This window comes from Ornithorhynchus anatinus, chromosome 18, assembly GCF_004115215.2.
Source record: "Ornithorhynchus anatinus isolate Pmale09 chromosome 18, mOrnAna1.pri.v4, whole genome shotgun sequence".
In the NCBI taxonomy this organism is placed as follows: Eukaryota; Metazoa; Chordata; class Mammalia; order Monotremata; family Ornithorhynchidae; genus Ornithorhynchus; species Ornithorhynchus anatinus.
In genome coordinates, this window is record NC_041745.1 from 26,664,065 (window position 1) to 26,691,511 (window position 27,447).

The following is a 27,447-nucleotide window of genomic DNA, read 5'->3' on the forward strand; positions in this document are numbered from 1 at the left end:
CAGTCTTGGCAGAAGGGAGAACAGGTATGGAGTCCCTGATTTACAGATAAGGAAACTGAGGCCCAGAGGAGTGAAGTGACCTGCCCTAGGTCACGCACCAGGCAAGTGGCAGAGCGCAGGTCCTCTGACTCCCGGGCCCGTGCTCTTTCCGCTAGGATCATGCTGCTTTAATCAGTAGAATCCCTTCTTTCCGGAAAGTTCCGGAGAGAGGAGGCAATGGAAGGGGCATACAGGGGAAGGGCTGGAGAAGGAGGTGTTTGAGCAGCAGCGGCGAAATCCACCTGATGGAACAATCAGGAGAGAGAAGCAGGGCAGTGACTCAGCCCCGTCCAGCCTTTTGGAGTCCAATTGGCTTGAACTGACTGCACGAGGTTATTCATTTCTACATCTTCATCTTGCTGCTCTCCTATTTCAATATGAAACACCACCATAAATGGCTCTTGTTTCTCACCATTAGCCTTTCGGGGAAAGTGGACTTGATCCCTGCCCACAAGCTCCCTCTACACTGTAGAATCACTGTGGGCAGGGAATGTGTCTTTTTATTGCTGGATTGTAATAATATTGATTGTATTTGGGTAGCCACGGTACTCCCCCAAGCACTGAGTTCAGTGCTCCGCTCACAGTAAGTGCTCCATAAATACGACTGAATGAATGAACAAGGAGCTTACATTCAAGAAGCTTACAGTCTAATGTAATCACAATAATAATAATTGTAGTGTTTTTTAAGCACTTACTACGTGCCAAGCACTGTTCTAAGCACTTGGGTAGATACGAGGTAATCAGGTTGTCCCTCACGGGGCTCACGGACTTAATCCCCATTTTACAGATGAGGTAACCGAGGCACAGAGAATTGAAGTGACTTGCCCAAAGTCACACAGCTGATAAGTGGTGGAGCCGAGATTAGAACCCACGACCTCCGACTCCCAAGCCCGTACTCTCTTTCCACTAAGCCATGGTTCTCTCCATGGCACTTAGTACAGTGCTCTGCTCACAGTAAGTGCTCCGTAAATACGACTGAATGAATGAACAAGGGAGCTTACAGTCAAGAAGGGGAGTTTCCCATATTAGTCTAATGTATTCACAATACTAATAATTGTGGTATTTGTTAAGAGCTTACTATGTGCCAAGCACTGTTCTAAGCACCGGGGTAGATACAAAGTAGTGGGGTCAGATACAGTCCCTGTTCCTCATGGGACTCCCAGTCTTAATCCCCATTTACAGACGAGATAACTGAGGCCCAGAGATGTTCCTTAGGCATGTTTCCTCTAGCAGTCCTTGACAACTCTAATTGGCATCGATGTGCAGTTCTCACAGATGTTGATGGGGCGGGTGGGCAATTTACCCCAGAGTAGCACTTGGAGGAGAAATGACTTTATTCTAAGCTGTAGAAGTGTATCCCATAACCCACCATATGGTTCCTATTTATTAATAAGTTCCTACATATGTTTATCATAAATGACAATCCAATGATTCAGAAGGCTGCCCTTGCAACAGTGTTAAATTTGACCCGAGACCCAGGTCTTTCAAGGTCTATGAAGGTGTCCCACTGCATATAAATGTGTGCAAGGCAGAATATATATGACTGTGCCTAATCCCTAGCTGTGTAATCTTTCCCAGAGCTTAATACAGGACTCTGCACACAGTCAGTGCTTATTAAATGATAGGGATACTACTGCTAACTATTACTAGAACCACTATTGCCCTCTGCCCAGTCTATTCCTCCTCCTCTGCCTCCTCCTCCTTCATCCATTCAATAGTATTTATTGAGCGCTTACTATGTGCAGAGCACTATACTACTCTTCCTTTCTCCTTCCCCTCCTCTTCCCCTTGCTCCTCCTCCTCCTTCTCCTCTTCCTCCTTCTGCTGTTCTTTCTCCTCCTCCTCCTCTCCCTCCTCCTCCTGCTCCACACCCTCCTCCCCCTCCTCTTCTTCCTCCTCCTACTATTACTAGTCCCTATGCTTCGCTCTCAACACACACTCTCTCAACACAACACGCTCTTAATACGTTAATGAAAACACTCAAGTCGTTAAGAAAGGATCTTGCTAGTGAATCATATCTGGTGGTCATGAAGAAATATAGCAGTGCATATAGGTTGAAAGAGAAATTGTTATAAAGCATTAATTTCAGTTAAAAGAAAATTCTCTGTTATTACCAGGATGTCGGGACTCCTACCTCTAGCTAAGAAAAGTTGATTTTCATCTTTCTCCCCAAGCTTAATATTTATCACTGAGGTCGCAAGATAATGCACAATCTTCCCCAAACATACTTGATTCCATTCATCTTCTTTGGTGAAATGAGGATGAAACTGGAAACCTATATTACTGCAATCTATATGACTAACAATTCTGAGTTCCCAGGCATTTTATCTATTTGAATCCAAGTCACTGTGGTCAAACATCACAAATAAGGATGGAAGGAATAGAAAATATAAACATTCACTGTCATAAGAGTCCCTTTCACGCTTAAGGTACTGATCCCACCGACACTGGGACACAAAAATTTCAAGAAGATTTCTCCAAGTGGTCTGTAAGGCTACATCTCAAGTTGACAGCTACATTTATTAAATGCTAAATGCTTTTTCAGGAGCTCGAAACTGCCCCCACCTGCTTTTTATTTAATTGCATTGGCTCATTGTTTATCCTCATCTCTAGTACTAATGGTCCTTGGTAGGCATTTATAGGGGGAGCAGAGAGAATCAAGTACCCTTCACTTCAGTCTACAAAAATACTGGGGAAGCAGTGTGGATTAGCGGAAACAGCACGGGCCTGGGAGTCAAGGAGCCTGGCTTCTACTCCCAGCTCCATCATGTACCTGCTGTGTGACCTCGGGCAAATCACTTAATTTCTCTGTGCCTCAGTTCCCTCATCTGCAAAATGGGGATTCAATACCTGTTCTCCCTCTTACTTTGACTGTGAGCCCCATGAGGGATCTATCTTATATCTACCCCAGTGTTCAGTTCAGAGCTGGGCACATAGGAAGCGCATTACAAATACCACTATTCTCATTATCATTACAGCTTGTCGCCCTTCTCCAAGGAAGCAGGTAACCGACTATGCAAAAACAGGGTCTCGGCTTTGGACCCTCTGTGTTTCCTGAGACACAGATCGATGGCTTCAGTGGGGAACAGTAAAGGCAAACAGCATATTATGCCTTCGACTTTTTCTGCCCGTGATAGTCTAGCCTAAAAATCCAGGCTGAAACTTGCTAGGATAAACAGATGCTTGATGGGTTTTCTGAGCTACTTATGTTAACCATAAAATAAAAGAAGGCGACTAAGTCTTTGGATATAAAATTTTCCACACGTGCTTGACATTAAATAGAGCCGACCATGAACAAGTTGTGAAAAAACTAAAATCCCAGCTCCCTTGGCAGGCGATGGAGGTCGGAAAAGATAAAAGTCCGAGTACCGCTAAATGATCTTTGGGCAGTTGGACACCTCAGTCACTTTGCAGTTTATTCCAGAATGAAACAGGTTTCTGCAGGCAGGTCTGAGAAGAAGCTTCTGGAGAGGAGTCTGCCTTCTACAGAATCCCTGAAAGGGGATGGGATGTCCTGGGTAGTTTTTCTTCCTGACCTGTGTGACCCTATCTCTGGAAAAGAGGTGGTATTCTCCTACACCTCTCCCTAACTGCTGCTGATTTGAGTAAGACAGAGCTTCCACGGGGCAAGGAAGGTTGAAAGAGGGGAAGAGAGATTGGAGTGAAGGCCTCCTCCTACAACTGAATGTTGATCTTGTTTGGAACTTCTCTTGGTGGACTGTCTTCACCTTAAAAGAATGCCCGAAAGGGCAAGGGAAAGAGGAGAAACTCACTCCCAACCATTTGGAGCCAATTGAGGGCAGGAGGAATGAGAGAAGAAGGGAGAAGAAGGAAGGAGGAGGAGGAGAAGAATCAATCCATCATTGGTATTTACTGAGCTCCTACTATGTGCAGAGCACTGAACTTGAGAGAGTACCAGGAAACAGAAGGGAGGAGAAAGGGGGAGGGAGAATGGGTATTTAATCCCTCATTTTACAGAGGAGGACCCTGAGATAGAGGGAAGTTAAGTGACTTACCCTAGGCCTCACAGCAGCTGAATGACAGAGCTGGGATTAAAATAAAAAATACAATTAGGGTATTTGTTAAGCACTTACTATGTGCCAGGAACTGTACTAAGCGCTGGGGTGGATACAAGCAAAGCGGGTTGGACACAGTCCCTGTCCCACAGGAGGCTCACAGATGTAATCCCCATTTTAAAGATGAGGGAACTGATGCCTAGAGAAGTGAAGTGACTTGCCCAAGGTCACACACAGTAGACAAGTGGCAGAGCTGGGATTAGAACCTGGGACCTGACTTCCAGGCCCATGCTGTATCTACTATGAGAAGCAGCGTGGCTCAGTGAAAAGAGCCCGGGCTTGGGAGTCAGAGGTCATGGGTTTGAATCCCGGCTCTGCCGCTTGTCAGCTGGGTGACTGCGGGCAAGTCACTTCATTTCTCTGTGCCTCAGTTACCTCATCTGTAAAATGGGGATTAAGACTGTGAGCCTCATGTGGGACAACCTGATGACCCTGTATCTACCCCAGCGCTTAGAACAGTGCTCTGCACATAGTAAGCGCTTAACAAATACCAACATTATTATTATGGCAGGGCGACTGTCTCCCCTCCACCACGGAGTTGGGCTTCACATGTGTCCCCACAAGCATCTTCCCAAGAGGGATGTTTGTAATGACCCCCCCTCAGCCCTGCGGTCCAAAGCTTGGCTTTCTCCGATTTCCCCAAGACGCATGGAGAAATCTTGCCTTCCTTACCTCCTGCCCTCCCTCCCTCCCTGCCTCCACTATTACAACCTCGGGTTTTGATGGTCCACAAGTAAATCCCGGGATAAGACACATCATCGGCGGCCAGAATGCTACCACTGATTCAAGATGAGTGCCCTCTCCCAGGTCTGTAAATCTGTCTGCGCTCTAATTGCCTTCCCCAGTGTTGCGGTAAGCCACTGAAACCATTAAGTTCTGATGAGGAGAGGAAATGGTCATTTTTATCATAGGCTGTTTATCGGCCTTTACTAGCTAGCCTCTTGGGATCTGTTTAATCAATTGAATGCCCATTCAGAGAGGGGGAGAGAGAGAGAGAATGTGTGTGTGTGTGTTTGTGTGCACGGGGTGGGGGGATTATGGTTTTAATAGAAGAGGCTGCTATTGGTGGTAAGATCATATCAATGCTGAAAAGATCTATATACACACAGATAATAATAATAACGTTGGTATTTGTTAAGCGCTTAATATGTGCCAAGCACTGTTCTACGTGCTGGGGTAGACACAGGGGAATCAGGTTGTCCCACGTGGGGCTCACAGTCTTAATCCCCATTTTACAGATGAGGGAACTGAGGCACCGAGAAGTGAAGTGATTTGCCCAAAGTCACACGGCTGACAGGTGGCCGAGCTGGGATTCGAACCCACGACCTCTGACTCCAAAGCCCGTGCTCTTTCCACTGAGCCACGCTGCTTCTCTACACACACACACCATCAAGGGAGGGGCACGGTATCTACCAGGCGCTTCAAAGCCTCAAGTGGTCAGTCCATCCCACCGAGGGGGTGGAGGGTGGGGTGGATACCAACGGAGGGTCCCTAGAGTTCCCGATTCCCAGCTCTCGTTTGAAGAGAGGAGAGGACCGGAGGGAAAGCGCTGTGTTTGGCTTCACTGTAGTGACAACCGTAAGTGGCAATGGCATATCCCCTGAGTCAAAAGAGGGCCTGTCCAGCTGGGGGTGGCTGGGCAGACCAGGGTGAGGAGGAGAGAGCCCAGCCTCCCCAACAGCTGGACTGTCAGGGTGAGTGTTCCTGGGGCCCCCGAGGAAAATCCCAAGGCTTCGCCGACAGTCTGAAAGTCTAGCCGGAGTCCCGTCTGCCTTTTTCCTTCTCTGTGATGCTCTTGGAAGGAGACCAATCGACCCTTTCCTGAACCAGTAAATCCAGGAAGCGCCCTTGGCTCATTTCTGGGAGAGAAGGTTGCCCCGGGTTTCCGACTTTCCAGCCCAGGATCCTGTGGAGGCCGAATCCAACTCTCCCACCTGAGGCCAAACTTGACCAGGCCTGTGTGGTGCACCCCCTTCAATTAATCGCTGGATTGATTTTTGGAGCCCTCGCTGTGTGCGGAGCACTTTACTAAGAGCTCAGGAGAGTACAGGAGAGTGAAAGTAGACAACGACCCCTGCCCTTATGGATCTCTGTTATTTTGACACAGTCCGCTCTGCTCCTGTCCAGCACAGATCTTTCTGTCACATGGGTGGATGTGATTTTGCAAGGGCTTTTTTTTTAAATGGTATTTGTTAACCTTTTACTATGTGCCAGGCACTGTATTAAGTACTGGGGCAGATACAAGCTAATCGAGTTGGACACAGTCCATGTCCTATGTGGGGCTCACAGTCTTTACTCCTATTTTACCGATGAGGGACCTGAGGCAGAGAGAAGTGATGTGAGTTGCCCAAGGTCACCCAGCAGACAAGTGGCAGAGCCGGGATTAGAGTCCAGATCCTTCTGACCCCCCAGCCCATGCTCTATCCACTAGGCTGTGCTGCCTCTGCTTCGCGGTGCCTTGTGGCCCCTCTCCGGGGATGCACTGAGAGGAGAAGCAGTGGGAGAATGTGCCCAGCCTTCTGCTCCGGCCCCTCTTCAGGAAGGCACATTAGACTGTCTGTTAGCAATTTTAGTGCTCCTGAAGGACCGGAACCCAGAATAAGAATAAGAGCAATAATGTGTCAGGCATTGGAGTGGATATGGGTAAATTGAGTTGGACACTATCCCTGTCCCATGTGGGGCTCACAGTCTCAATCCCCATTTTACAGATGACATAACTGAAGCACAAAGTGAAGTGCCTAGCCCAAGGTCACAAAGCAGACAAGTGGTGGAGCCAGAATTAGAACCCATGACCTTCTGACTCCCAGGCCCGTGCCGGAGAACCGGGATGGGGCAAGAGGAAGGCCAACAATCAGTCAGTCAATCATACTTAGTGAGCCCTTACTGGGTGCAGAGAGCTGTACTAAGAGCTTGGGAGAATTCAATAGAACGCTATAAAAGACACATTCCCTGCCCACAACCAGCTTACTTCCTCCCGTTCCTCCTGACCCCACCGAGGAAGGGCAGCTCCCTTCTCTCCCCGCTAAACCTCCCTTTCGTTCTCTCAGTTCTCAGCTCCCCCTTCCAGGCTGACCATCCCGGACCCCAGCCCAACACTCGGGACCACCTGGTTCCTCCGGGTTCCATCATCCCTACCTGTATCCCCCAGTCTATCAGTGGCATTTATCCGGAGTTTGCTGTGTATAGAGCCCTGTACTAAGTGCTTGGAGGAGTACAAAACGATAGAGTGGGCAGACGTTTGGGCCACGTTTCCCCACTCCTCAAGAAATTCCAGTGGTTGCCCATTCACCTTCGCATCAAACAGAAACTCCTCACCATCGTCCTTAAAGCTCGCATCAAACAGAAACTCCTCACCATCGTCCTTAAAGCACGAAATCAATCACCTCGCTCCCTCCTAACTCACCTCGCTACTGTCCTACTACAACCCAGCCAGCACGTTTTGTTCCTCTGTTGCTAACCTTCTCACTGTACCTCAGTTTCATCTATCTCACTGCCGACCTCTTGCTCACATCTTGCCTCTGGCCTGCAACTCCCTCCTTCTTCATATCCAAAAGACAATGACTCTCCTCTCCTTCAAAGCCTTCCTGAAGGCACATCTCCAAATGATCTTCCCCAAGTCCTCTTTTCCTTTTCTTCAACTCCCTTCATGGCGCCCTGACTTGCTCCTTTTATTCATCACCCCTCCCAGCCCCCTAGCCCTTATGTACATATCTGTGATTTATTTATTTATAGTAATGTCTGTCTCCCCCTCTAGACTGTAAGCTCACTGTGGGCGAGGAATATGTCTGTTATAATACTAATAATATTAATGTTGGTATTTGTTAAGCACTTACTATGTGCAGAGCACTGTTCTAAGCGCTGGGGTAGATACAGGGTAATCAGGTCGTCCCATGTGAGGCTCACAGTCAATCCCCATTTTACAGATGAGGTCACTGAGGCACAGAGAAGTGAAGTGACTTGCCCACAGTCACCCAGCTGACAAGTGGCACAGCCGGGATTCGAACCCATGACCTCTGACTCCAAGTCCGGGCTCTTTCCACTGAGCCACGCTGCTTCTCTGTATTGTATATTATATTGCTATATTGCTACATATATACATTTATAACAGTATACTGCTATACTGTTCTCTCCCAAGCACATAGTACAGTGCTCCGCACACAGTAAGCGTTCAATAAATATAATAATAATGTTGGCATTACTGACTGATTGACAGACACGTTCCCTGCCCATAACAAGCTTTGAGTCTAGCAGTCTAATCTAGCCGTCTAGTCTACGGTCTAATCAATCAGGGGTATTTACTGAGCACTTACTGTGTGCAGAGCAGTGTACTAAGCATTTGGGAGAGGTCAATACAACTGACGTGGTAGACACGCTCCTTGGCCACCGGGACCTTATAATCTAGCAGGGGAAGCAGACATTGAAATGAATTACAGATGGAAATGGACACGAGTGCCGTGGGGATGGGGAGAAAATCAAAGTGCTTAAGGGGTACAGGTTCAAGAGCATGGGGGGTGTGGAAACTCTCCCTGATGCTGGGCACGATGACAGAGCTGTCCTCCTTGGTCACCTATCCTCTTCAGTGCCCTCCTGTTCCTGAGAATCACTCACTTGTGCCACTTTGGTTCTACATTTCTTTAGCTAACTCTGAGAGCCACTGACTTCCCTTGCTTCCTGAGAGGTTTTGTGTCCCCTAACCGACAACAATCGATCCTCTGAGACCTCCCCGGTCCCCGAGAGTTAGCCGCCTCATCCCACCTACCACCGGACCACCAGGAGGGGTGGGAGAATTCAGTGGCAGAGGGGTGGGAGTCGGGAAGGAGGTGAGGAAGGAGAACCGCACCCTCTCCAAACTGGTATGGGTCTCTCAGCCTGGTCTTAGGTCCAGGACAAGTCATTCTGGGGAAGATGAACTGACCCCTCTATGATGACCCAACCGGACGTCCCTCTGGGTGAGCAACTTCCAGGTCAAACCTCTTGGCTAGAATTATTCTTCTCGAATCATGGGCCCCTCCCAAGGCCATAGCTGAACCCCGGGCCTGAGGGTCACGACTTCCTCCTGGGGGGGAAAGGGTCACTGCTGAGTCCATAACCCCGGTCCCCGGCTTCCACACGAGGTCAGATGCCCAGACGTGATCCATCACGCCTGGAACGTCTCCAACTACTCCAAAGAGATCTCTGGAGCTGCATTCGACACCCTCCCTTCCACGATGTCTCTGAGGTGATCTGCCGCATTTACAACCTCCCCTTGGGTTTGCTGGCTCCCAGATTGCTTCCAGTACAAACCACCACTGCTTCCCACTGAGGACCCTTGAAAGCAACAGTCAGGGGAGGAGCAGAGGTCCCCAGGTGGACTTCCCCCCCCCAGCTCCCGGTGGAGGCCGGACCACTCACCGATCACGATCAGGGTGTAGTTCACGTTGGCGCTGCCGAAGCCATTGGTGGCTTTGCAGATGTAAGTACCCGCGTCCTCGCTCTCCACCTCCTTGATCTTCAGGCCCTGCTGCAGGACACGGAACCTGGTCCAACCGCTGTGGATCGTCCTGCCGTCCTTCATCCACATGGTCAGGGGTGGGGGGTCCCCCTCCACGGGGCACAGCAGCTTAATGGTTCTCCCCAGCCTCACCGACTGCCGGTGGATCACCTTATCTGAGATTCTTGGGGGGCCTGGAGAGGTAAAGAAGAACAGAACGGCGTCTTAGTGGAAAGAGCACGGGCTTGGGAGTCACAGAGCGCGGGTTCTTATCCCAGCTCTGCCACTTGTCTGCTGCGTGACTTTGGGCAAGCCACTTAACTTCTCGGTTACCTCATCTGTAAAATGAGGATTAAGACTGTGAGCCCTGTGCGGGACAACCCGATCACCTTGTATCTACCCCAGTGCTTAGCCCGGCGCTTGGCACATAGTAATCGTTTAACAGATACCATTATTATTATCATTATTAATTTTAATGGGCCACAAGACCACAAAGCCACCTGAGGGCAGAGACCCCGCCTGTTAACTCAATAATATTTCCCTGAGCACTTCATACATACCATGCATCCACTAAGCACTCAATGAATACTCAATGAATACCGAGTGATGGATTGAGCTGTGGGGCTTCTTCTGCTACCCCCTCCTCTCTTATCCATCCACTCCATCCATTCATTTCATATATCCATTCACCTCTCCGGGAGTCAGAGGACCTGGGTTCTAATCCAAGTTCTGTAATTTGTCTGCTGTGTGACCCTGGGCAAGTGACTCAACTTCTCTGGGCCACAGTTTCCTCATACCTAAAATGGGGATTAAGACCGTGAGCTCTATATGGGAGAGGGACTGGGTCCAACCCGTTTATCTGGCATCTACCCCAGCGCTTAGTGCAGAGCCTGGCACATCCACTCCCTCCCTATTTTCACTTTACTCCTCAGAAGAAAGCAACTCCATATTCTCCAGGAATGCTGGTTCTCATCTCCGAAGTGAAAATACCTAACAACATTCGTCTTTAAAGCAGGGAGTCCCTAAGGCTTTTGTGCCTTTATGTGTAGATCTAATTTCTCTGTTCCCCATCGCAGGGATACTATCAGTAGGGAAATTGCAGGAATAAATCAGGTCAATTCCAAGATACATACAATTTGCAAGATGGCAATTTCTTCACTAAATGGTGCAGGCTCTTCTTACATACGAACAGCACATCCATCCCTCCCTGCCTCCCTCTCCTTCCTCCCCACAATTCCATGCCGGGCAAACCCTTCCCAAAGCAATCATTCAGGATTTGTTTGCAAATGTTCTCGTGCCCCCTGGCCTAGTGTATCTGCAACTTGCACACACAGAAATAAATTCGGGCTAAACCGAATGACCTTGAATTCTGCTGAGTGAGCAGATAACAACCGGTCCACGTAGAGAACCTATTTGGAAAACAGAGGCTCCTCCCCAACTTGTGCCTCCCCCAAATCACCATGAACTTTTAGTTTGACAGGACTAAGGGTTGTCCTTGGGTGAACATTGGGGCGGGTTCTCCGATGGCTGGAGAGCTCCTCGGAGGAGGAGTGTTCAGGGGGCACTATTTCTTGAGACCGGTATTACCCAACATGAAAACAGACATCCGGTGAGACAACTTGGGCACAGTGATTTGCCACGAGCCAGCTGAGGGACCAGATGATAATATAAACACTAATAATAATAATGATGATGATGATGATGATGATGATGATGATGGTACTTGTTAAGCGCTTACTCTGTGCCAACCACTGTTCTAAGTGCTGGGGTAGATACACGTTAACCAGGTTGGACACAGTTCCCCCATAAGGGCTCACAAGTCTCAGTAGGAAGGAGAAGCAGTGTGGTCTAGTGGGACGAGCCTGGATTTAGGAGTCAGAGGACCCGGGTTCTGATCCCATCTCTGCCACTTGTCTGCTGGGTAACCCTGGGCAAGTCACTTCACTTCTCTGTGTCTCCGTTTCCTCATCTGGAAAATGGGGATTAAAACTGTGAGACCCACGTGGGACAGGGACCATGTCTAATACATTTATCTTGAATTTACCCCAATTCTTAGTACAGTGTCTGGTGCGTAATAAGCACTTAACAAATACCATTATTATTATTTAATCCCCATTTTACATATGGGGTAGCTGAGGCCCCGAGAAGTGAAGTAACTTTCCCGAGGTCACATAGCAGACAAGTGATGGAGCTGGGATTAGAGCCCAGGTCCTCTGACTCTCAGGCCCGGGCTCTTTCCACTTGGCCATGCTGGGGGGGTCAAGAAATCACCTCTCCTGGGCCTTGGTAGGTGGCAGGGGGATTAGGGGAGATATGGTGGTCCCACAGCGGGTCGATCCCTCAGGGTGGCCTCATGGGGCTTGTCAGTCCTCCCCTGCCGGTCTTGAACCAAGCCTTTCCTGTCATCCATGGAATGCCCGCCAAGCCACGTAAGAAGGCCCAAGGGGATCACTGGCATCCTTTACCCCTAGTACTAATATTACTAGTATTCATAATAATTGAGATATTTGTTAAGTGCTTACTACGGGCCAAGTACTATACGAGCTGCTGGGGGAGATGCAAGATAATCAGTTCCCAAATGGCACTCACAGTCTGAGAGGGAGAACAGGTATTGATTCTCCATTTTGCAGATGAGGAAACTGAGGCACAGCGAAGCAGCGTGGCCTAGTGGATAGAGCACGGGCCTGGGAGTCAGAGGGACCTGGATGCTAATCCCGGCTCTGTCACATGTCCACTGTGTGACCTTGGTCGAGTCGCTTAACTTCTCTGGACCTCATTTACCTCATATTTAAAATAGGGGTTAAGACTGTGAGCCCTATGTGGGGCAGAGACTGTGTCCCACCTGATCAGCCTGAATCTACTACAGTACTAAGTGCAACGCCTGGCAGATTGTAAGCACTTAACAAATACCATTAAAAAATACCCCAAAACAGAGACGTTAAGTGACTGGCCTAAGGTTACACAGCAGACAAGCGGCGGGGCTGTGATTAGAACCCAGGTCTTCCGTGTTCTTTCCACTACAGCCAGGGAGGATGGAGTCTAGGGATGACAGTAGAGGCAAGTTAAGGAATGGGTTGGGGCTACTGACCTGAAAAATCCACAAATACGGAAACGTGAGCAGAGATCTCTTCGATAGGAAGTGGTCTCCACAAGTATTTATCCCGTCTCCTTCTTTCTCTCTAACCTTTAAAGTCACCAGCTTGGTATTTTTATAAGTTCAACTACTAATGACAGCACATTTACAGGAACTATATTTGCTTTATTTTTTTAAGCATTTCAGCTCAACTATACCCGGAGGATCCATGACATAAGCCTGATTAATGAACTTGAATTTGAATGAAACCCAAATGTGCTACATCCTTCACTTAAAATTTTGATTTGTCCTCCCCACGGCCTGGCGGGTAGATAGCTTGGCAGTCATCGTCCTCATTTTGAAGACTATCGGTGAGTCCAGAGAAAGAATGGAAACTGCTGTCAGTCTGAAGGGGACGGGAGGTTAATCTTCTCCCCCACGACTTGCTACTCAACTAAAAGACGCTCATTTATTAATGAACACACGTGGCCCAACCAGCTAGAATTGTCCCTGGAGCTGGGGTATGATAATGATTTCCTAAATTTGAGTTTGATTTTGGGGGCATGAATAAAACACTCCATCCTCTCATCTTCAACAGTTCAGCTTTACTTCAGCAGCCTCAATAAATAGTCATCCGTTCCTTCGACTACTGACAGATTACAAGCTCTTCAAAGACACAAACATACATACAAACACACTCAAACTCACACGTATGAACCTAACCAAGAGAGCACTACAATCTAGTTTAGGGAAGTACCACGGCCTACTGGAAACAGGCCGGGACTAGGAATCAGAGGACCTGGTTTCGAACCCCAGCCCTGCCACTCGTCAGCTGTGTAACCTTGGGCAACTCACTTAACTTCTCTATGCCTTAATTTACTCATCTATAAACTGGAGATTAAATTCTACTCCCTCTACTTAGTCTGTGAGCCCCATGTGGGACAGAGACTGAGTCCAACCTGGATATCTTCTATCTACCAACTGAATATCTTGTATCTACCCAAGTGCTTAGTTCAGTACTTGACACATAGTAAGCACTTACCAAATACTGTAATTATTCATCGTTATTCCTACTACTACTAATAATAAATAATTTATGTTACACCACCACAGTGCAAATTTTCTCTCTTTCGCAAGTCCAACGATCAGTGTGTGTAATAGGCAGCTAAAGGTTTGGATAGTGGCACTTGTTCATTCATTCATTCATTCATATTTATTGAGCACGTACTGCGTGCAGAGCACTGTACTAAGCACTTGGAATGTAGAATTCGGCAACAGATAGAGACAATCCCTGCCCAACAGCGGGCTCACAGTGAATTTGTTTAGGTTCGTGGGCATATTTACAGGCACACTGTTTATAATTCTTTGATTTGTTTAACTAGTTCAGCTTACATATATGCAGACAAATGTGCTGGTTTATATGTCTCACAAAGGAGAAAAGCAACAGGAATCTCCTTTCTGCTCTGTTGGACAAAAAGACAGAATCTACACCTGTCTCCTTCAACAGCTGGGCAATTTTCAATTTATATCCTGCTATAGAATAGCCCGCGCTCTTATAGAGGAGTTCCTGTGGCAGCTCTGATTCCTTGGCAGGAATGTGGCTTGATTTTTTTTTTTCTCCTCCCCATCCCCAGCCTCGAGTTTTGTTCACAGCCATGGAGTCCTTTGGCTTTCACTAACAAAACACATTTCAAGGGGAAGCAGTGAACCCAAATTGAAGTGGGGCAGGGTTGAGTGAGAGAGTTGTATCCTACACTTTCCCACCTGCATGCCTCACCGTCACCTACAAACCCTTCGTGCGTGAGATCACGCTTCCTCGGCTCCAACGGCAGCTTTCCCGTGCTTCCTCAGCTCACCCTGGGATCACTGCCCAGTGGATAGAGCATGGGTGTGGAAGTAAGAAGGACCTGGGTTCTAATCACAGATCCACCACTTGTCTGCTGTGGGATCTTAGGCAAGTCACGTAATTTCTCTCTGCCTCAGTTACCTCCTCTGTCAAGTGGGGATTCAGACTGTGAGTCCTACGTGGGACAGGGACTGTGTCCAACCCCATTAGCTTGCATCTACCCCAGTGCTTAGAGCAGTGCTTGACACACAGTAAGCGCTTAACAAATACCGTTATTATTAGTCTGATTTACGTCTCTTTACAATAGACGTAATGGTATTTGTTAAGTGCTTACCATGTGTCAAACGCTGTACTAAGCACTGGGGGAGATACAAGCTAATCAGTATGGACACAATTCCCATCCCACATGAGGCTCTCAGTCTTAATCACCATTTTACAGATGAGGAAACCGTTTCCATCTATTGTGTTTTGATAGCAACCTGAACTGTGGGCTATCACTGAGCAGCACCTATGAGCTGAGGGTGAACGTGTCCCATTCCCCATTTCTACTGTCACACAATTGCCGTTTTTTTCTTTTTAAACCACCAACTCTGGATTGGAAGTTATTGTTATCCAATGGCTCTGATGCCAGTTGGGTTATTCACTTTATAAACTTTCTCATCCTGAGCCCCGGGCCCTGACATTTGCCACGACATAGTTCATAATGAACTTTATTAACACATTAAACATCATTACAAAGGGGAAATTCCACAGGTCAATCAATTTGGACAGTTTTTTGGAATGAACGGCAATTTTTAACACCCACATAGTGTATTGTAAATTTTATAAAGAAGCTAAATAAGTTTAAGAGCACTGTGGGTTGTGTCTGTTTTGTAATTTCATAGTCAGCGTGTCCACATCCTGTGAAGATAAGATTTATTTTTGAAAACTTGGAGAGGCCAGAGTTAGAATTCGCCCCCTTCCAGGCACTTTGGAGGGAACCAAGAATTCTGGGTAAGCTGGTGAAAGGGGTTCCGAATGGAAATAAAAATAGAAACTTAAAGTACAACTGGAAAGTCAGGGGAGAGAGTTGTTTTTCTTTGGGGGGGTGTTTTTGGGGGGTTTAATGGTATTTGTGAAGTGCTTATTATGTGTCAAATGCTGTTCTAAGCACTGGGGTAGATACAAGTCAATCAGATTGGAAACAATCCCTGTCCCACATGGGGCTCACAGTCTAAGTAGGAAGAAGTAGGATTTAATCCCCATTTTACAGTTGAGGAAACTAAGGCACAGAGAGATTAAGTGATTTGCCCAAGGTCACACTCAGCAAATAAGTGGCATAGCCGGAATTAGAACCCAGGTTTTCCGATGCTCAGGCTCTTTCCACTAGGCCACCCTGCTTGATCGTCCAGAAATCTAAATTCTAGCTGAATGGGGTGGGTCGATCATGTCTCCGTTTTCTCATCTGAAAGATGGGGAGGGAGAATTGGGGGAGTTTAGAGAGAGGGCAACTAGGAGGATAGTAGAAAAGAGGCAGAAGCAGTGTGACCTAGTGGAGACCGCATGGTCCTCGGAGTCAGAAGGACCTGGGTTCTAATACCAGCTCCGTCACTTGTCTGCTGTGTACGCTTGGGTAAGTCACTTTACTTCTCTATACCCATTTCCTCATCTGTAAAACGGTAATAAAGACTGAGAGCTTCCTGTGGGACAGGGACTGTGTCCAACCTGATTAGCTTGTATCTCCCCCAGCACATAGTATAATGCTTGGCACATAGTAAGTGGTTAACAAATAGCATTAAAAAGAAAGAGGGAGGTTTCATATTCTACGGGAGGAGAAGGCATTGTCAGATCTATGCAGCAGCTGACCCCGGAATAGCAAAAGGGTCTGAGGCACGAACAAGAATGAAATGAAACTTGGAAACATCAGATTAGATGGGAGACGGGCTGGACTGTTTCGTTCCTCTCCTCAGAGCTTTGACTTTCAGAGGGAGGCAGATCTTTATTCATCGTGCCCTACAGGCACTAGGCTGGCTTTTGGCTTTATTCCAGATGGACTGGTTTCCAGGGTGGCTTGTTCCCTGCTCGATACAAAGAGTACAGGACGTTTTTATGTCCGGTCTTCTAATTTTCAGGATCCAACCCCTATCTGCCAAGCCTCCCACTGGTGAGATCAGCAGACACGGACGACATGGGAAGCGGGGTAAGGGAGTTGGGAGCAGAGATCGCCCCAAAGAAATGCTTTAGGATTGACCAGAGCTTCTCCCAACAAATGACACATTATTCCTTCTGAGTGTTGTCTAAGCAACTTGGATTTACAACCTGTGGGCATTTGATAATTACCCCACCCTCAACCCCACAGCTCTTATGTAAAAATCATATATCTATATTAATGTCTATCTCTCCCTCTCACTTGTGGGCAGGGGGTGTGTCAGACACCTCAGTTTTAATGTAGTCTCCCAAGCGCTTAGTACAGTGCTCTGCACACAGTAAGCATTCAATAAATACCATTGATGATGATAACGATGATGATTGATGATGATCAAACAGTGGTATTACTGAGTGCTCCCTATGGGCAGGGACCGTGTCTACCAATTCTATTATATCGTACTCTACCAAGAGCTTAGTACAGTGCGCTGCACATAGTAAGTGCTCAATAACTATGAATGATCAGTTGAGCACTTATTGTGTTCAGAGCACTATACCAAACTCTTAAGAGAATCCAATATGACATGTGTGACATCCTCTCACTATGCCAGATGTCCTCCAAATGCAGGTTCCCGGTATTCTCGAGATCGCCAGTGGCTACCCTAGAAGACCCAACTTTTTAGTAAATGCTCTAACATTCTTTATGACAGAGTTAAAAAAGTAAATCCCTCCATCTCTTCCCCATTTAAATGTGATCCCTCATCATTAAAATATGATTTTCCATTTTTTGCCCCCTGGTATTTGTTAAGCGCTTTACTAAGTGACCTGCCCGAGGTCACACACCAGACAAGTGGCAGAGCTGGGATTAGAACCTTCTGACTCCCCGTCCTGTGCTCTATCCACTATGCCAAGCTGCTTCTTTAGCGTATGGGATTTTTTTTAAAGTGGAAAAAAAAATAGGAACATTATTCTCCTCAGATTTTAAAATAGTGACGAGGGTGGGGGTTGGGACGGTCACACATATCTTTAGATACAGGGGTTCTCACAGAACAAAACCTCCTCCCAAGTCTGTATGTATTTCAGCAAGAAGGAAATCATTTGGTTCTATTTATGCCACACATCCTTTCCCTTCAAGCACTTAGTACAGTGCTCTGCCCACAGTAAGTGCTCAATAAATACCATTGACTGATTCATTTCAGCACTGCTATTTCTTCACCAGCTGTGAAAAATCACTCACAGACCCTTCAGTGAAGGATAACGATAATAATCGTTTAATCAATGGTATTTATTGAGCACGTAGAGTGTTGTGCAGAGCACCTAGGGGAATCACTGTGATATCCGTTAAGGGCTTACTACATGCCAAGCACTGTACTAAGAGCTGGGACGGACCCAAGACATTCAGGTCGGCCACAGTGTCTCGCCTCCATCATAACACCAAGTCATCTTCTTGGACCAAGCTACAGTACAGAGCACAGATGAATACACCTACCCTGGGAGAGCCCAAGAAACTGGGCCATATTCCTTGCTCGCTGTAAACGTATTCTAAATATCATAACATTCTAGTCTTTCTCAGCCTCCGCTATGGTTCTTGCTTATTTCCTGCTTCGGCATTTGAGAGCCATCATCTGATCTTTGCAGTAAATTTCTCCCAAGTGATCTGATGCCCAAGTTCACGAGAGAGAGAGAGAGAGAGAGAGAGTGTAATCACGTCTCCCCTTCAAGCAGCTGGTAGTCCATTTTCAACCTGGTTTTGGCACATCGGGTGGTTTAATAAGTAATTAGCCATTTCCCCTATAGACAGACAATGCAGTGTTAGCCTTACAAGCAGGAAATTGTAAGTGTCATTGTTTATGTCTGCAGGGAAACAGAAACCACTACGATTGACTCGGTGCCATTCGCATGAATGAAGTGGGCCCTATTTGTAAACAGCTGGCTTTTGCCTCCGATGTTCTCTCACAGGATTCGCTCTTCTTCTTTGTTCTCTCAAAGCAGCTTTGTTATTTTGTGATATCTGTTAAGTGCCTACCACGTGCCAAGCACTGTTTTAAAGGCTGGGGTAGATACAAGGTAATCAGGTTGGACCCAGCCCCTGTCCCACTTGGAGCTCACAGTCTTGATCCCCCTTTTACAGATGAGGTAGCTCAGGCACAGAGAAAGTGAAATGACTTGCCCAAGGTCACACAGCAGACAAGTGGCAGAGCCGGGATTAGAAACCGTGATCTTCTGACTCCCAAGGCCCCTGCTTTATCCAATATGCCATGTTGCTTCTCTGATCTTAAGAAGCAATGCTAAAACAGCTACATATGCAAACAGGGAGACCGTGATCCCAACTGGGAAAGTCCACTGGGCCAGCGAGCAGGGCGGAAGGAATTTGGAAACCCAGAATACGATTCCTGCCTCTTTCTCGAGAATGTACACGGCCCCTTTTAACATGGACATCAGACACAAAGCCAAACGAACGGACCACCCCTCCCTAGGCCCCAACCTCAAAGTCAGAGGCTGGTAATGATGAATATTCCGTGATTATATCATTGTGGGTACCCCAAATTAGTTTACCACCTCTTTCACCTCTATAAGAGAGCCCCCTGAGGCACATTCAAGGTCAATGGGAGAGACAGAAACCTCTTGTCTCTCAAATCCTCCCTGAGACCGCTCTTTATACGCTCCTTGTAGCCCTGAATGGGCCACAAAATATGCACAGTAGAAGTCAAATTGCAGAAAGCCTCGGGGAGGATGGGGCAAGAACCAGGGTGAGAAGCAGTGTGCCTAGCGGATGAAGCGTAGGCCCGGGAGTCAGAAGGACTTGGATTTTAATCCTGGCTCTGCCACTTGTCTGCTGTGTGACCTGGGGCTAGTCACTTCACTTGGACCAGCCTGAGATGGAAAACCACTAGGGATGTGCAGAGGAGCAGCGAGGCCTAAAGGGACTGGAAGTCCAGAGACCTGGGTTCCGCTTCCACTTTTGCCACTGGCCCACTGCGTGACCTAGGACAAGTGGTGTCACTTCTCTGTGCCTCAGTTACCACATCTGTAAAATGGGGATTAACTGTGAGCCTCACGTGGGACAACCTGATTACCCTGTAAAATAAATAAATAAATGGTGGTATTTGTTAAGTGCTTACTATGTGCAAAGCACTGTTCTAAGCGCTGGGGGATACACGGTGATCAGGTTGTCCCACGAGGGGCTCACAGTTTCAATCCTCATTTTACAGATGAGGTAACTGAGGCACAGAGAAGTTAAGTGACTTGCCCAAAGTCACACAGCTGGCAAGCGGCAGAGCCGGGATACGAACCCATGAACTCTGACTCCCAAGCCCGGGATCTTTCCACTGTGCCACGCGGCTTCTCTCTACCCGAGCGCTTAGAACAGTGCTCGGCACATAGTAAGCGCTTAACAAATACCAACATTATTATTAAGTGACTTGCCCAAAGTCACACAGCTGGCAAGCGGCAGAGCCGGGATACGAACCCATGAACTCTGACTCCCAAGCCCGGGATCTTTCCACTGTGCCACGCTGCTTCTCTCTACCCCCAGCGCTTAGAACAGTGCTCTGCACATAGTAAGCGCTTAACAAATACCAACATTATTGTTATTATTAGACCCGGTCTTCTTCCTAGTAAGACGGTTTGTCCCTGTGGAACAGGGGCTGCGCCCCAGCTGATTATCCTCCGTCCTCCACAATGCCTGGCACACAGTGCTTAACAAATACCACAATTATTACGATTAAAGTTCTCTCAGAGGTGCCACCCAGTGAGTCGATTATCCTCCTCCCCAACCGCTGGACGGGAGGGCCACTCTGGCTTTTCACGTGGGCAGAAAACTCTGTAGCTTCTCTGGAGGAGAGTGATGGGGTTAGGCCCCGGATCCTTTCCAGCTCAGCTGAGCGACTCTCCAACGGATATAGAGTTTGAAAAGCCCCACGGGGAAGACAGGGGTTACACAAACAAGGGGGATTCTATTACCAGGGCAGTTCCCCTCCTGAGAGCATGGGAGAATTAGAATTCTCCAAACAATGACCCCATTGTCCCTTAGTAAGGCAGGACAACCCCGGCTCCTCAGAATCTCCAAGTATCTTAAGGATGGGCCGTTCAATGCTCCCGGCACCTTCCCTCATCACTCCTGACAGCCACCCCGGGCAGGTAGCGTCTCGGTGGCCAGATCCACTTCAGAGATGGGGAAACTGAGACCTGGGCGGATGAAATCACCTGTCTGATGGCTAGTTCAGGGCCCGGGTTAACATGCAAAGCCTGAACAGCCCTGGTACCTGATAATAACAATGATGATAATAATAATAACGATAACTGTGGTACTTGTCAATGAGTGTGGTGTTGGTTAAGTGCTTACTATGTACCAAGCACTGTAATAATAATAATGATGATGTTGGTATTTGTATTGTTGGCTTACTATGTGCAGAGCACTGTTCTAAGCGCTGAGGTAGATACAGGGTAATCAGGTTGTCCCACGTGAGGCTCGCGGTTAATCCCCATTTTACAGATGAGGGAACTGAGGCACTGAGAAGTTAAGTGACATGCCCACAGTCACACAGCTGACAAGTGGCAGAGCCGGGAGTCGAACTCATGACCTCTGACTCCAAAGCCCAGGCTCTTCTCCACTGAGCCACGCTGCTTGCCACTGTACTAAGAACTGGGGTAGGTACAAGATCATCAGGTCTCCCGAGGCGCTCACAGTCTAAGTAGGAGAAAGAGCAGGTGTTGAATCCCCATTTTATAGATGAGAAAACTGAACTAATAATAATAATTGTGGCATTTGTTAAGAGCTGTGTATGCAGCAGGCACTGTGCTAAGCGCTGGAGTGGATACAAGCAAATCGGGTTAGTAACTTGCTCAAGGTTGCATAGCACACCCGTGGCAGAGGTGGGTCATTCATTCGATCGATCGTATTTATTGAGCACCTACTGTGTGCGATGCATTGTACTAAGCGTCCGGGCTCCACTTCAATGCTCGGTCCCTGCCGTGGTGCCGTGGCTTCTCATGCTCCCAGCCTGCAGCCACTGAGTTGTGAGACCAGACCGTGGGCGTGAGACAGGGGCTGCACAGAGACCGCCCTCCCTCCCCAGATGAGGTCAGCCGGCAATCAGCCCGATGGGATTTCCCTGTGCTCCAGGAAACCCTGCCAAATTGCGCACCTGAGACATGGGATTATGCAACTCACCGGAGCCTACAAAACGGCCGGTCAAACACAGCCAGCCTGGGGTGCTCACCTCAAATCAGATTACCGTTTATCCCACTTAATAAGAATTGCTGAAGGAAGGGGTAGGTCTGAATGAGAATCAGTTCTTTGGGCTGGGGGGGGGGGAGGTCCTGTGGTCCCCCTCTGATTCCACAACCATCAGACCACAAGATTTCCATTTGGCCTAGGAGATTCCAAAGATGAGGAGCCTCATGGCCTAGCAGAGAGAACACCTGCCTGAAAATTGTAATCCCGGCTTCACCCTTGCCTGCTGTGAGACCTTGGACAAGTCACTTAACTTCTCCAAGCCTCAATTACCTCATCTCTAAAATGGGGATTCCATACCTATTCTCCCTCCTACTTAGCCTGTGAGCCCCAGGAGGGATAGGGATTGTGTCTGACCTGATTACCTTGCATCTACACCAGACTTGACCTCAGTGTTCGGCACATAGCAAATGCTTAACGAATACCACGGTGATTATCATTTACAGAGGCCTCACCCACATCTCCCTTTGCCCACCCCCTCTCAACCTCCCAATCAGGTTGGGTTCTCTTGCTCACTTTCCTGGCAAGCTCTGCCAGGGCTAAGGGGTGTGAACCAGGCCGTTTCAACTAATTTGGGAAATCCCACCCAATTCCTCAAAGACCACAGTCTTCGGCTCCTATTGCTTGAGAGCTGTGTGGAGAGGGAAATGAGAAACAGCTCACAAATCCAGGAAAACCGAGAGAAACACTTCAACCAATCAGTGAGTCAATATTCATTTTTTAATAGCATTTTGAAAGTGCTTACTGTGTGCCAGGCACTGTACTAAGCTCTGGGGTAGATACAAGGTCAGGCACATCCAAGTCCCACTTGGGGCTCACAATCTTCATCCCCATTTTATAGGTGAGGAATCTGAGGCACAGAGTAATAATAATAATTAATAATTACAGTTATGGTACTTGTTAAGCACTTACAATGGACTAAGCACTCTACTAAGCGCTGGGGTGGATACAAGTGAATCGGGTTGGACAAGGTAACCGTCCCACGTGGGGCTCACAGTCTTAATCTCCATTTTGCAGATGAGGTATCTGAGACACAGAGAAATGAAGTGACTTGCCCAAGACCAAACACCAGACAGATGGCGGAGCCAGGATCTGAACCCATGAACTTCTGACTCACCGGCCCCTAGCCCACACGGCAGACAAGTGGCGGGAGCCGGGATTAGAACTCACATCCTTCCGACTCCCGGGCCCAGTACTAAGCGTCTGTGAGAGTGCAACAGAGTTAGTTACTTGATATGATCCCTGCCCTGAAGCAGGGGAGAGCGATACTAAAATAAATTACAGGGAGGAGAGAGCAAGGATCTAAAGATATGTAAATAAGGGCTGTGGAGGGGAAGGGGTGCTGTGAATAACCTATGTGCTTTTAAGGGCTCAAGGTCATAGGTGACCAGTATTCAATCAATCGATCGTACCACAGCTCGGCCACTTGTCTGCCGTGTGACCGTGGGTAAGTCGTTTCACTTCTCTGGGCCTCAGTTACCTCATTTGTAAAACGGCGACTGAGACTGTGAGCCCCATGTGGGACAGGGACTATATCCAACCCAATTTGCTGATATCCACCCTAGCGCTTTGTACAGTGCCTGACACTCAGGAAGCACTTAACAAATACCATCGCTATTATTATTATTAATTAAGCACCTACTGTGTGCAGGGCACGGTCCCGGCAATTTGGAGAGTACAATACAACAGAGTTGGTAGACACGTTCCCTGCCCACAGTGAGCTTACAGTCTAGAGGGAGGGAGTAGGGAGTGAAATAAGGTGAGGAAATGAAAACTTAGTCAGGGAAGACTTAGACTTGTAGGGAACTGGCAAACTTTTTTAACAGTAACAGTCCCTTTGCATCCCAGTGACCTACACAGTGTCTTAATCAGATTGCTCATCCTCCTCGAGAAAAACCAAAGTTTGCACCCCTTTAAGAGCCAAGGTACCTGCTGTCTGTGGCTCTAATATCTCCCTTTAGAAAAGCCCCAGAGGAGGGGAAAAGAAAATAATCTTCTGCCCACATAAATACACTCCAGGGCCCGGGCAATAAAAACAGATTCCCATGAACAGCCATCCAGAAGGCAGCAGAAAGGAAAAGGAAAGTATATTAAATTTCTCCTAAGTCCTGCTGTGATTTCTTTAAGGCCCCGGGTATGTGGGCTTTGTTTTCATGACTGGTTCCCATTAACAACTTATGGGAGGATTTCTACTGTCAAAGGGTTTTAATACCCCCTAAATGCTGTCTGACAGCGTGAACCCAAAAAAGTGTCCACTGTGGAAAATCATTATGGGAGTCTTCTGTTCTAACTGCACACACGAAGCACGGAGTGGCGTTTAATGTCGGGGCTGGGTCGACTGAAGATATTATTTGTGTCTGATAAACTTTTATAACCCCGTATGCCAGTCAGACCTATAAAATCCTCCTGGGTGAGTCAGGTTTGATCTGGCCCCCAGCCAGCCCACCCAGGGCTTAAGCCTGAGGTTTGGGGAGTTCCGAGTCCCAGCGTCGGCTTCCTTCTCCACACGAGAGCCTTTTGGGCGTTCGTTCGATACAAAAGACTCCGCCGTCTTTGGAACGTTCTCACCTCCACCTTCCCATTGGAATCCCATCCCTCTAGACAGCGCGGCCTTGCGGCTAGAACCGAGGGCCTGCGAGACAGAAGGTCTGATCCCAGCTCTGCCGCTTGTCTGCTGTGTGACTTGATTTCTCTCAGCCTTCGTTACCTCATCTGTAAAACGGGCATTGAGACCGTGAACCCCACATGGGACAGGGACTGTGTCCAATCCAATTTGCTTGTATTCACCCCAGTGCTTAGTAGGGAGCCTGGTACGCAGCAAACACTTAACAAATACCATTGCTAGTAGTAGTATTAAAGGGTAAGCTTGTTGTGGGCAGGGAATGTGTCTGTTATATTGTCGTGTTGTACTCTCCCAAGCGCTTAGAACAGTGCTCTGCCCACAGTAAGTGCTCAATGAATACGACCGATTGCTTGACTGATTCAAAATCTCCCCACCCACCAAACCAATCAGCTTCAAACATAGAGTGTCAACAGCCTGCTCCTGCCCAAACAGACAGATTTGTGTGTATCCAGCACTTAGAACAGTCCTTGACACGTAGTAAGCACTTAATAAATACCATAAAAAACGGGTAACCTGTTCTCAGGGACAACAGAACGAGGTCCACTCTTCAGCCGTCCATCCGCCGTCCCCAGACCGGGCGAGAGAAACGAGGAGAGCACACAGGCCACGTGTTTGCAGCCTCCCTCGGAGCAGGGGTCTAAGAAAATGTTTTATCACTGGCGGAGTTCACCCTTGGGGTCTCGCGTGTGCCGCTGGGGGGCACAAAAGCAACCCCAGGCTTCGCTTGACCCCTTGGTCCTGTGCTCCGCGGCCTCCCTTTAATGACTAGCAGCTGGGGAAGCGGAGGGGGGGGTTCCGATTTTTGCTCTCTGCCTCGTTTCTGCTTGGAGTCGGAGGACGGGAACCGCTCCTACTCGAGACAGACGGAATGGCGTCACTTGAAGGGAAGTTGGGGGCCCTCAGATACTATCTCCAAGGCAACCACTACTCAGGCATCGAAAACAGACTGATGGACGGAGTGTTCCCCTCTCCCAGCTCTGCTGATCTGCAGCACCCAGCGCAGGTGTACGTCCTCAAAGATCTCCTGAAATCCCTACTGCTTCCGGTTCAGACACATCCATGTCCCAGGTGGGGCTCACGGTCTTAAACCTCATTTTACAGGTGAGGTATCTGAGATGTGGAGTAATAATAATAATTAATAATTATGGCTATGGTACTTGTTAAGCACTTACGATGTGCCAAGCACCGTTCTAAATGCTGGAGTAGATACAAGTTAATCAGGTCTTAATCTCTATTGTGCAGATGGTCTAGTGGATAGAGCACAGGCCTAGAGTAGAAGGATTCGGATTCTAATCCCCACTCCGCCACTTGTCTGCTGTGTGACTTTGGGCAAGTCACTTCACTGGGCCTCAGTTACCTCATCTGTACAATTGGGATTACGACTGTGAGCCCCATGTGGGACAGGGCCTGTGTCCAATCTGATTACCCGTATCTCCCCCAGTGCTTAGAACGGTATCTGCTGCACTGCAAGCGCTTAACAAATACCATTTTTTAAAAAAAGTTGCTCCTCCTTCTGCATTGTCTATGAACTTGGACCTGTGACCTTTGGACATTTGATTTTAAATGATGCATTAGAATTATAGAGTAATTATAAATTACTTATTCATTCATATTACTGTCTCCTCCTCTAGACTTCAAGCTCATTATGGGCAGGGAATGTGCCTGCTATTTCTGTTTTATCGTACTCTCCCAAATGCATAGTATAGTGTTCTGCACATAGTAAGCACTCTGTAAATACCATTGATTGATAGCTTGATTGATGGACACCCATCTGTAGATAACAGTCCCTCACTGGCCATCATGGAAACAAACTCTGACATGCCATTCTTTTAATTTCCTTTCCCTGCCCTAAAACCCTTAAAAACCCTTCCTCTTAGCCCTCTCATCTCTACTGATCACCTCAGAACTCTCCCCAAGACCCGGATTGCTGGAGATGCATTCATTCATTCAATCAATCGTACTTATTGAGCGCTTACTGCGTGCAGAGCACTGTACCAATCGTTTGGAAAGTACAATTCAGCAAAAAATAGAGACAATCCCTGCCCAACAGTGGGCTCACAATCTAGAAGGGGAGAGACAGACATCAAAATAAGTAAACAGGCAGCAGTACCATAAATAGATGCATTGAAACCTGATTAGCTGTTAAGTTCTTTGTGGTCAAGCAATTTGACTGCTTACTGTTATAGTGTACTCTCCCAAGTGCTTAGTACAGTGCTTTGCACACAGTAAATGCTCAATAAATATGACCGAATGAATGAATGAATGAATGAATGAATCTGTGCCAAAACTTAGTTCACTGCCTGGCATATAGTAAGCGCTTAACAAATACCATTTTTAAAAAAATCATGTTTTTAAGGTCCCGCTGAGGTTGAGCTCAAATTTGAGCAATTCACTCTTACAGGTTGAGCTCAAATTTGAGCAATTCACTCTTAAAGCCCCACCACCACCACCCCGGCTGCCCATCGCCTGGGAAGACAACCGCCCCCCTGGAGAAAATTTCCCATTTCAAGACTCCCGAAACTTTTCCGCAGCACAGTTTGTTACCCGTTACCTAAGGGATAGAGAGCTACCACGGAGTAATTAGGGAGCAATTTGTCACACAGAGAATCATCCCGCAAAGCAGACAAGGTGATGTGATACGATGTAGCTGTGTAAACCATGGGGCACCGGGCGGGTAAGGGGTGATGGGGGATGGTCCCCTTCCTCTTCTGGAGCTAATTCACAGGACTCCAGGATGCTGCACTCCTAGAACTCAACAGATGTTACTTTATTTCCTCGTCTGAGCGTGTGCATGCCGGCCACAGCGAGGTGGGCCACCCTCTGTCAATCAGCCAGCCAGTAGTATTTATTGAGCGCTTACTGTGTGCAGAGCACTACACTGAGCGCTTGAGAGAGTACAATAGAACGAAATAACAGACACACTCCTTGCCCACAGAGCTTACCACCCAGGGAAACTGACT

The 27,447-nt window shown here is 47.8% G+C and overlaps 1 protein-coding gene across 3 annotated transcripts in view; it reads right to left on the bottom strand.

The window, feature by feature from the left end:
• FGFRL1 (fibroblast growth factor receptor like 1) overlaps positions 1-27,447 on the bottom strand; it is a 225,496-nt gene that overhangs the window by 96,850 nt on the left and 101,199 nt on the right. For all 3 annotated transcript variants that reach the window (XM_029046554.2, XM_029046556.2, XM_029046555.2), the window contains exon 3: positions 9,507-9,779. In XM_029046554.2, the coding sequence (XP_028902387.1) occupies positions 9,507-9,779 (273 nt within the window). The remainder of the gene's footprint in view (positions 1-9,506; positions 9,780-27,447) is intronic.